The sequence below is a fragment of the Gymnoscopelus braueri genome (genome assembly GCF_963280865.1).
Source record: "Gymnoscopelus braueri genome assembly, chromosome: 8".
In the NCBI taxonomy this organism is placed as follows: Eukaryota; Metazoa; Chordata; class Actinopteri; order Myctophiformes; family Myctophidae; genus Gymnoscopelus; species Gymnoscopelus braueri.
In genome coordinates this window covers 32,926,465-32,938,111 of record NC_137609.1, presented here as the reverse complement: position 1 = coordinate 32,938,111, position 11,647 = coordinate 32,926,465, and the positions used below count along the sequence as shown (strand labels likewise).

General features: G+C 40.9%; 2 protein-coding genes across 2 annotated transcripts in view; both read left to right on the top strand.

The window, feature by feature from the left end:
• Positions 1 to 5,910: 5,910 nt before the first annotated feature.
• On the top strand, positions 5,911 to 7,215 carry LOC308089881 (26S proteasome regulatory subunit 7-like; the record flags this gene model as incomplete). Its single annotated transcript, XM_080434830.1, has 1 exon — positions 5,911 to 7,215. One exon carries the CDS (start codon positions 5,911 to 5,913, stop codon positions 7,213 to 7,215), a length of 1,305 nt encoding a protein of 434 aa, XP_080290956.1.
• Positions 7,216 to 8,507: 1,292 nt separating this feature from the next.
• Positions 8,508 to 11,647, top strand: part of LOC308090779 (ryanodine receptor 1-like) — a 124,911-nt gene continuing 121,771 nt past the window's right edge. Inside the window, exon 1 of the mRNA XM_080436044.1 lies at positions 8,508 to 8,623. Coding sequence (XP_080292170.1) covers positions 8,576 to 8,623 — 48 coding nt within the window. The 5' untranslated portion in view covers positions 8,508 to 8,575. The remainder of the gene's footprint in view (positions 8,624 to 11,647) is intronic.

Below are 11,647 nucleotides of genomic sequence, written 5' to 3'. Positions count from 1 at the left end.
CTTAGTTTAGTTTTTTTTTAGTTTTTATTATCTCAGGTAATTTGTAAATATGTAGATAACTTGTCTGGCCTTCTGTTGCTCTCTTGTTTTGATCTCCTTCCCACTTACCCCCCACCCTCTTCTTCTCCCCCCCCCCCTCTTCTTTCTATGGAAATTAACGTTGCGATGGGAACGATGTACAAAAAAGAATTTCACCCACTTTTTTACCTTGTAAACCTGTGATGTGACAATAAAACTGATTCTGATTCTGATTGGAGCAATGTCTCTAGACATTAATTAGCCAACTATTTGACAGTGCAATCCAACCAATGATGGCCTTTTAAAGTAGTGAAGGACTGCAGACTCTAGAGGTCAGTCACCAGGACTAGACCAGTAGCAGACAGAGACCCTGCATGCAGAATTATGTAGGTTCATATTAACCACTTAAACCCCGTATGGGTAACCGGAGTCCCCAGTGTTCAATTCTAGTGTGTTTTCTGTTATTGTGGGGAAAGTTTTCGCTGAAAATGGCAGCTCGACAAGCTCACATTGCGACGCAGGCTTTCCCCACAATACCGAAGCTGGGGTTAAATGGTTAAACATCCAAGCAAGACATACAGTAAATAGACCATATCCCATTTAGTATTAACATAAACAAGAACATTACATATCGGTTACAACACATCTCATATGTAGCCCCCACTGAGTTGGGGCGCTACAACCCCAATAACTGATCTGTTGACTGGTCCTGAGACAACTGATCAAATAACACCCAATCAGTGGTGTAAAGTAACTAAGTACATTTACTCAAGTACTGTACTGAAGTACACTTTTGAGGAATCTTTACTTTACTTGAGTATTTCCAATTTGCTGTACTTTTACTTCTACTCCACTACATCTCAGAGGAAAATATTGTACTTTTACTCCACTACAATTATTTGAAAACTTTAGTTACTTTATTATATTCAATTATATTATATAAGTTAGGGTAAGTGATATTTTTTGGTTAAAACAAAAAGTATTTTGTTAAAAGGTTAAAGCACTATATTGTGATAGTAATCATTGCTATAGAGTGTTTGTTCAGTAACAGGGGCCTCCTCGTCTCTCCAGCTCTTTAATAAACAGAAAATACATTTTTTGGTAGGTGACAATATTTCAGCCAATCAGAAGAGAGTACCCATTTATCGGCTTAATTTTTATAGTGTTCCAGTTCCCATTTTGTCAGCTCATTTCTTAGTGTCATCACTTCCAATTTTACTTGTTTAATCTGTATCCTGACTGAATTCTCTATCCTTATTGGATAAAATGCATTTTCTGTTTTATAAAGAGCTGGAGAGACATGGAGACTCCTGTTACTGATCAGACACTCTATAGCAGAGTACTATCAGAATTTAGAGCTATTTAACACTTATTTTAACCAAAGAAAATCACATACCCTACCTTTAAGAGACATTCATTAACCACTTTAGCCCTATTTTATACATAGGCTATTTGAAAATATCCGATCTACAAGCTCACAACACGTCGCATCGTGACGCGTTGTGAGCTTGTAGATCTGCTATTTTCAAACATATTAGTACTTTTACTTTTGGTTCTTTGAGTACATTTTGATACCAATACTTTTGTACTTTTACTCAAGTAAATTTTGAATACCGGACTTTTACTTGTAACAGAGTACTTCTACATTGCAGTATTGATACTTTTACTTAAGTAAAATATTCGAGTACTTTTTCCACCACTGCACCCAATACTATTCAACCTCAGACCAGCAACACTGCATTCCAACCACTATCAGAGTAAACATTGGGGTTGGATGACTCAACGCAAAACTCAAAACAAACTTAATTGCTATCTTGGGTGCCTGGTGGCTCAGCCAATTTGGGCACAGGCGTATATGCTCCTGGTTAGGATGAGGACCCTGGTTTGAATCTGACCCGTGTCTTGTCTCGCATGTCTTTCCTTTCTGCCCTTGGTTTCCTGCCTCAATATACTCTCATTCTTCCTGCATGTTAAAATGTTATTAAGTTTAAAAGGAAATTTCACTTTTTTTTTAAGTTACAATGGGAATAGGAAAGGGGCGTGTCTGATAAAAAGAATATCAAATATCTAAATACTGAATCAAGCAACTTAAAAACTATCTGGGGTGCTCACAAAAGCCAGAGTAGACGTTAAAATGACCTCAAACTTGAAAGTGAAATATCCCTTTCACTTAAACTTGAGTGCTATGACATAAAAATATATAATAAATGAATTGTAAAGAAATAATACACATGATTCATTTTCAACATTCTCACAGATATTTTAAGCAAAATACTTGCAGTCTTTGGCTGTACTTCATGTCAAATTAAGTTATTGTGTTTCAATAGAATACATCTGTTATAGGAACTACAGTTAAATGGCTTGATAAAACAATTAAATACAGTTGACTGAAAATAATCCTGTAAATTAACCATTCTATATACACATTTCTTGTCTTAAATTAAACTAAAGCTGAGGATTAGTGTAATTGACAGAAGAGATGATCAGTGGAGCAAAGTTTTTACCAGAGTTTACTAGAGTTTGTGTCCACATGGAGTGGTGACTGGATCAGTGAACACATCCAGACAAATGGAGCACAGGAACTGCACCTCAGACAGGAGACTGTTGGCAGAGGCCATTTCTACACACAGGCAATTAAAGTAAAATTGTGAAACACTGAAAATACGTCGTTCTTAATTGATACTATTTCAAATCCAGAATCATAAAAGCAGGAATACTCTAGCCTGCATTGGATAACTGCACTTACATCAGTTAAGATCAGAATCAGAATCAGTTTTATTGTCACATCACAGGTTTACAAGGTAAAAAAGTGGGTGAAATTCGTTTTTGTACATCGTTCCCATCGCAACGTTAGTTTCCATAGAAAGAAGAGGGGGGGGGGGGGGGGGAGAAGAAGAGGGGGGTGGGGGGCAAGTGGGAAGGAGATCAAAAACAAGAGAGCAACAGAAGGCCAGACAAGTTGTCTACATATTTACAAAGTACCTGAGATAATAAAAAACTAAGGTGCCTGAGCATAGCAGCAATGTATGTATACTGTGCATGTTATACTTATACTGTGCATGATATACTGTGCATGATATACATATGGACGTTAAGGTGCTTAGAGGAACAGAGCACAGTAAAAAAAAAAAAGACAAAAAAAAGTCAGTGCGTTATACATGGGATTAAGGTGCAAAAGGTCAGTGCGTGTCCACCTAGGGTGGACTGACCCTAGTATAATCCGCAAGTAGCTCCATGAGGGAGTGCAACAAAAAGTCATTTGTACCTGGTGTAGTCCACAGGTGTGTCCGAGGGGGAGCTAAATCCAAGTCATTGTCCCTGGTATAATCCACAGGTGTGTTCAGGAAGAGCCAGAAAAGTCTGCACCGCCTGTTGTCAGGCTGCTGAACAAGGCCTATGCCTCATTCAGGCTTATGCCTCATTCAGCATTCTGACAGCAGCCGGATTAAAACTGCACCAGAGCCTGGTGGTGGAACTCTTGATACTGCGGTAGAGCCCCTTGCCCGGTCGCGTTCGTTGTAGGGGTTTGAACAGTCTGTGACTTGGGTGGTGCTTGTCCTTGATGATGCGCTTGGCTTTGACCACGCACCGCTTTTTGTACAGTTCCTGGAGCGCTGGGAGCTCGCTTCCCATTATTCGCTCTGCCGATCGCACTACTCGCTGTAGGCTGATCTTTTCTCGGGCAGTGCAGTTCCCGTACCAGGCCGTGACACAGCCTGTTAGGATGCCTTCAACAGAACTGTTGTAATACAGCCTGAGGATGCGATGTCCTACTCCGAGCTTCTTCAGGCGGCGGAGCCAGTACAGTCGCTGCTGAGCCTTTTTCCTCACGTGTGTGGTGTGCGTCTCCCATTTGAGGTCCTCCTCGATGTGTACTCCGAGGAACTTGAACTCGCTGACCCTTTCCACTGCAGCACCGTCGATGAGGATGGGCGCATGGTCTCTCCGCGGCCTCCTGAAGTCCACGATCAGTTCTTTGGTCTTGTCGACGTTAAGAGAGAGGTTGTTCTCCCGGCACCAGAGTGCCAGTGAGTTGATCTCCTCTCTATAGTCAGACTCGTCGTCGTTTAAGATATTGGAATGTAGAATTTTACGGTTGCTTTTCAGCGTTGTTTCTTTACTCACCAAATGTTATGAGTCTGTTGAAAGAACTGTTTGCGTAGTTGTAGCACTAAAAGAGTTTTCATGTACTTTCTACGGAACAGCCTTTTTTAAGGCCTTAGAACTCTAACGTATATAGAGTCTTTTTTCCAATTTCTGACTGTTGTGAGAATGTATTAGACCTTACATGTTTTAAACAAACCTTTTATGCTACCACAGATTTACACACAGAGATGTACGTACAGATAATGTATAGAGAGATGATCAGATCAGAGGAGAGTTTTTACCAGCATTAATATGGGTTTGTCAGTGAAGGTACATCTAGTAACATCAAGGCCAGTGAGCCCTCTCCATTGTTATTCCTCCGTCATTGTACTTCATAGCCAGTAGCATGCATGAATTATAAATCACAGCATGGAACACTTTTGTTTTCACATAAATCTATAATTATTCATTATTATTAATAATGCATTGAAATCCATGTGTGGAAAGATATAAAAAACATACCCTTAATACCTCATTGATTTGATTTAAATCCTAAACGGTCAAAAAAGCATCCTCATACAGGTATTTTCTTCAAATTTTCACTATAGTGTGAATATTTCACGCTTTAGTGGGGCTAGACATAACACTTTAAGCAAATTAATTAAGCAAATTAATAGCAAAATGCAATGTGTTGTGAGCTTGTAGATTGGCAATTCTTTCTATTTTTGAATTGTTTTGAAAGACATGTGCTAACACGCTTCTGACATAATTTTACATGTCTTCAGGCTATTACATTGTGTCAGGGCTCTGCATGTCTTACTTCAATAGATTAACATTGTCATCAATATTTCTGATTATTTTACTTCACAGGCTGGCCAGAAGAAGACAGAGATCCACATTGGTTCCAGTTAGGTATCTCCGAAGTAACCGATCTTTGGGTCGATGGTGGCTTTGGAGAGCTTGTCCGCAAAGGCTGGCAGGTCCTGTGGAATGGCCATGCTGTCCTCAACCTTTGTAAACATGCAAATGATGCCATCACTGTGGAGAGAGGGGCAGCAACAAGGTTAGGAGCAGCTCTGCTATTTTGTTTTTATTTGTCTTTAGTCAACAGCACCAAAGAGCATTAACTTTGGGGAAGTCACAATCGGCTTGTAGACAGCTTGTGGATAAATTCCCTGATCAGAATAGTAGTTGGGGTTGGGGCATCCTTTTGTTATTGTTTTCAAATTTCAATGTGTGCTTGTGTTGCACATCGACTTGCATTTCTGCTCTCTATGCACCATGAGCTTTTGGATGAGCACTCTGAACACCTCAAGTAGAAAGAAAATCAGCTCAAAGCTGTAAAAGAAAAAGCTGCTCTGCTTTGTAGACTGCACAAACCTGGCTGTGTGAAAACATGTCCTGCTTGATCGGGGACTAACCAGGACTGTTTGGAAGAAAAGCGTCTTTTTTTGTTTTGGCACGGCATGGGACGTGTACAGATAAGTATGCCTGCACAAATTGGCATTGTTAGGCATGCATGGTTTGTGTTGTGTTGTGTGTGATGTCAGACCAGACCTCTGGTTGGCATATATAAAGTATTTCAAAGGCTAAGAGACGTCTGGCAAAATATATTAATAAGAGAAGTCGAATTGGTAGTTTTTCTGAGATTTTACCCCAAGCAACTGGTCCCGTCTGTAGCAACGAGAGAGAGAGAGAGAGAGACATACAGCATTGCGAAACATACTGAAAACCTGTCGTGTAATACTACAGAGAAGCACCCGATTTTCTTTGAAAGCAAATAATTTATTCCTACATACTTCAAACATGCCAGATCATTTGGGCAGTGATCAGAGGAAGGTCAAAGAGGAAAAGAAAACAGATGATGGACCCATCAGAACTTTGGATGAAGGAGACATTGCCTTGCTGAAAACCTATGGCCAAAGCACATACTTCAGACAGATTAAACAAGTGGAAGATGACATTCAGCAGTTGCTCAAAAACATCAATGAGATCCAAGGCATCAAGGAATCAGACACGGGCCTGGCTCCTCCTGCACTATGGGACCTGCCAGCCGACAAACAGACACTTCAGAGTGAGCAGCCACTGCATGTGGCAAGGTGCACGATGATTATCAACCCAGACACAGACGATTCAAAGTACATGATCAGTGTTAGACAGTTTGCCAAGTTTGTGGTAAACCTGAGTGACCAGGTCGCCCCTAATGACATCGAGGAAGGCATGAGAGTTGGCGTTGACAGAAATAAGTACCAGATCCACATTCCCCTTCCTCCTAAGATTGACCCAACCGTAACAATGATGCAGGTGGAGGAAAAACCTGATGTGACTTATAGTGATGTGGGTGGATGTAAAGAGCAGATTGAGAAGCTCAGAGAGGTGGTGGAGACTCCTTTGCTCCATCCCGAGAGATTTGTGAATCTGGGCATTGAGCCTCCTAAGGGTGTGCTGCTCTTCGGACCCCCCGGCACAGGGAAGACCCTCTGTGCCCGAGCCGTGGCCAACCGCACTGACGCCTGCTTCATCAGAGTCATCGGTTCCGAGCTGGTCCAGAAGTACGTGGGAGAGGGAGCCAGAATGGTCCGTGAGCTCTTTGAAATGGCCAGGACCAAGAAGGCCTGCCTCATCTTCTTTGATGAAATCGATGCTATTGGAGGTGCTCGCTTTGACGATGGCGCCGGTGGGGATAACGAGGTCCAGAGAACCATGCTGGAGCTAATCAACCAGCTGGACGGCTTTGACCCGCGTGGCAACATCAAGGTGCTGATGGCCACCAACAGACCTGACACCTTGGACCCGGCCCTTGTCAGGCCTGGCCGCCTGGACCGAAAGATTGAGTTCGGCCTGCCGGACCTGGAGGGGCGCACACACATTTTCAAGATTCACGCTCGCTCTATGAGTGTGGACAGAGACATCCGCTTTGAGCTGCTGGGTCGTCTCTGCCCCAACAGCACAGGTGCAGAGATCCGCAGTGTGTGCACAGAGGCCGGCATGTTTGCCATCCGCGCTCGCAGGAAGATCGCCACAGAAAAGGACTTCCTGGAGGCAGTGAACAAGGTCATCAAATCATACGCCAAGTTCAGCGCCACATCTCTGTACATGACCTACAACTAAGATCCTCTGGTAGGCTTCATATTTTTGTCAATTTAGCGGAGGAACAATATCTGTCTTTTTGTTGTCATTCTTGATCACTCAAAGATAGAATGTTATCCATGGTTGTGTTCTTTACATCAAATAGTGTTGTATCATTTTGTTATCACTCAGGTGTATTAGCAAATATAAAATAGTTACATTGTGTTATAGGTCATATGTAGGCACATATAAAGCAGAAATAAAAAGTCACATTTAGGATTTTGTGCGAACTTGACAGCACTACTGAAGCAGGACAGTGTCACACAGTGTCTTTACCAGCAGTTGACTGGATACATAATGGTATGGTGTTTGTTTTAGGCTTTAATCCTAGTCTGAATCAATTATGAAAGCTAGCAACTGTGTCTGTAGCAGTCCGGACCGGACTCCGACACATCAGGTGGGAACGTTAGGCAAAAAGGACACCTTTAGTTTTTTGTCTTTTTTTTTTCTGCTGCTCTTCCACGTTTGAGACAATATTAAAATTGAGCTGTAGATATGAGATTAGAATCACCTGTGATGTCATCTATTCCCGATCTCTCCCAAGTAGGCATGTTGTTGCATTGGACGACGATGTATCATCAAACATGATGGGCGTCATAGCGTAATATAACGTATATTCTTTTTAAGTTAAATATTTCAAAAAGATTCTAAACGTCTCTAGAGCTAAGCTATTCCTGAAGATGAACATTTTATGAAACTTAAAAAATATGGCAGAGCTAGAGCATGGCAAACATTTGAGGAAAATAAATAAATAAAATAAAGAAGTGACAATAACATAACTGAACTCTCTCAAGAGATCCTGGACTAATCAGCACCAAGTTTCTTGTGCACACTGCCAGTTGATCACATAAGTACCGCCACTATTTTAGGAATATTTAACTTTTTGTTTTATAATGGAATTCAATGGGGCTTTGATAGGGCTGAAACCTTGCCCAAGTTTGAAGTCATACGTCATAGATATGTCACGGATGACTGACGTCACAGATGACTGACGTCACAGGCTGGCCACATGATATCCAAGTTGGTGCCATGTGGATCCTGTCATGCACATGTTGTCAAATTGTTTTTATTTTTATATGCAACAGAAGTGAACTATCATTATTTATGACACACAAAGAGGTGTGTCATAACACACACAGCCTGCCAGACAGAGAGGCACTGACTGGACTCATATTGCCCTTCAGGGCAGCCAACCCCTCACCCCTCACAACAACATTGTCCTTCAATGTCACTCAGACTTCACACAGCCACTGGGACTGAGACACAGTGGGTTGAGACACAGCTAGACGTTGTCCCCATCTCTCTCAGGGTGTATAGTGCCTAATGCCTCTATAAAACCAGCATGGCTGAAGGTGCAGATGGGGAGGAAGAGATTCAGTTCTTGCGTACGGTAAGCAATGCGGAATTCAATTTTTTTCCTAACATGATAGGATTGTTGAAATTAAATGAATGAATCACATTGTCTGATGAACGAGGACTGTCCTCCCACAGAGGCTAATGTTTTCAATACCAGAACAGCTCATGTGATGTTATATTATGGTCAACTTGTTCAGTTTATAATATTGAATGGCAGCCTATGCATGGAGAATAGGCAGACTCTTTAGCATTTGTCATTTCCCTCAGATAGACTATGAAGAATATTGATTGACATGGACAGCTGGCTGGTTTGTCACCATTGTTATCTATTTATACACATGTTACTGTTTGGTGGTTGAGAAGAAAACTGTAGTGCCAAGACACTTGGGAACACATTGTTTGATTGATGTGAATATACTTAAATACTGTACATGACTGTATTGATTTACCATTGACATGGTTTGTATGACATTGGGGTGTGTTTGCATTGTTCATCAGACATCAGAGGTTAAACACCATAGCCCAGGGTTAAAAGTAGACTGATAGTTGTACACAGAGTGTACTTTTTGGACCCTCATGGGTGAGTAAAATCCTGAGTGTACTTTATGGAGTTCAAATATCACTCAGGGTTTTGTTGTGATAGAAGCTTGTGGCTGGAGGGTTGCCAGTTTGAATCCCAAACCAACCAAAGGAATCTGTGTGGGGAATGATTGGTCTTCCCTCCACTGAGCAAAGCCCTCAGCCATCTCTCAGTGTTGTATTTAGAAATGTTATGAAAAGGGAGGGACTTCCTTGGCCTATTGTCAGAGTGCACAAGAGATTTGGCACCGATCAGTCCAGTGGTTTGTGAGATTAGTCCTGGACACAGACAGACAGTGAGTCAGAGCCCTCTACTGCACTGCCTGCCTCCGAGGAGCCACAGCGTAAAAAGTAGTATCATGTTTTCATCATACTGGTGCAGCACCCTTGTGGATTTTGTAGATAAATGCCAGCAGGGCAGAAGTGGGTCCAGAAATGAGTGCTTAATGTTTCTGTTTAATCTTTAAAGTGTAACATACCTCAAGCCCTATTCCTGTAATCTTAGACTTTACAGTTCAATCTAGATCATATTTTGTGATATGAGTCATTGTTAGATTTACATGCTGCTTCTTCCAGATGATGAATAGCTAATTTTGGAACGGTACTTCCTTTGTTAGTACTGCATTGAAGTTCTTCAACATGTCCTGGTTTTGTCATGATTGTCATATGGTTATAGCCTTCCTCCCACTCAGTATGGAAGTGGTAGGTTTTGGGGTTCTTTGCCTCACACATTTTTATAAAACTTTATAATACTACTGACGTTTGCGCGCTCTTGAAAACAAAGCATTGCATTGGGGGTTTGCCCATAGAAGCTGTGAAGGGAGCTGACAGACCCTTCTTGATGTCAATCTATCAAGTCACCTTAATCCAAGTCAACACAAATTAATCTGGCTTCTCTCTCTCTATCTTTCTCTGTCTCACTCACTCACTCACTCACTCACTCACTCACTCACTCACTCATGAATTGCAAGGAGAGTAGGGCTGGGCAATATATCAACATTGGGCTGTATCAGTTTCATGATATGAGGTATATATATAAGGATATAAGGTATTCCACAATAGTACGGTCTCGTCTCATATCATGAAACTGATACAGCCCAATGTTGATGTTCACTTTGTATTTGTAACCTTGTTTGGAAAAGCACTACACGAATAAAACTATAATTCTGTACTACCTGTGTGGCTGTGCCCTTTACTGTACTTTTAAAGGCTGCAGTACAGTAAAGGGATTTTCTGAATTGACCTGACTGTTCTAGTTGTTCCTTTATTTGCCTTTATCCTCTTGGTTATTGTAGGCATTACTGATGGTTATTTATCAAGATTAATAATGAAATATCATTGTGTAAATATTTTGTGAAAGCACCAATAGTAATCCCAACAATATTGATACCCCTCCAAAAAGGTTTTGTGAGTGTATGTAATAATCTATGCTGCTGCAAAATATTCCATGGCGGGAACCCCTATTTGTAACTATACCTTTCAAGACGGGAACCCCTTTTGGGGTTCCTGTTGCTATGTACAGTATATAGCAAGCAACATACATTTTTTGTAATTTTTGAATACTCATTTGAAGTTTTTCAGAAAACCTAGGTCAGGATTTAGAAGGCGTTTTTAGAATTGGCCTCAGGTCCAAATGGGTTAAGGAAATTGTCTAAATATTTTTTCCTGCACCCCCATCTCTATATCTTTTTCCTGCACCCCCATCTCTATATCTTTTGATGTTCAGTTGGTTTTGCCCATGATATTTTGTTACAGGTAGAAGTTTAGAATAGAATAGTTTTTTGTTAAAAAGGTTAAAGTACTATATTCTGATAGTTATCATTGCTACAGAGCATTTGTTTGGTCACAGGGGTCTCTCCAGCTCTTTAGTAAACAGAATATAGTACATTTTCAGGTAGGTGACAAAGTTTAAGCCAATCAGGAGAGAGCACTGAAAATGCATTTTGTGTTTAATAAAGAGCTGGAGAGACATGGGAGACTCCTTTAACTGAACAAACACTCTATAGCAATGAGTACTATCAGAATATAGAGCTATTTAACACTTATTTTAACAAAAGCAAATCACTTACCCTACCTTTAATTAATCCCCAAAGGGAAATTAGTTGACTCTAAATCCAGAAGTGGAGATACTGTATTCAAGCAATGTGCTCATTCAGTCATGTAGGCTAGCTGGCTCTGGCTTCTTCTGTGGCCATTTCCGCATAGGTCAAACATTAGTCTCCATAACTTTAAATGTGTTATCTTACAGTAATGATGATACAGTATGACCTCATTAAAAAGCAATGATGTTTACTGCTTTGATAATATGAATGGCACAGCCACACAGGTAGTACAGAGTTATAGTTTTATTCATGTAGTGCTTTTCCAAACAAGGTCACAAATACAAAGTGAACATAAAGTTGAATCTGCTGAACTCTGATAAATGCTCAGTTCAACTTACCATGATTCATTAGCTCATGCAATTACAAATACAATGTCT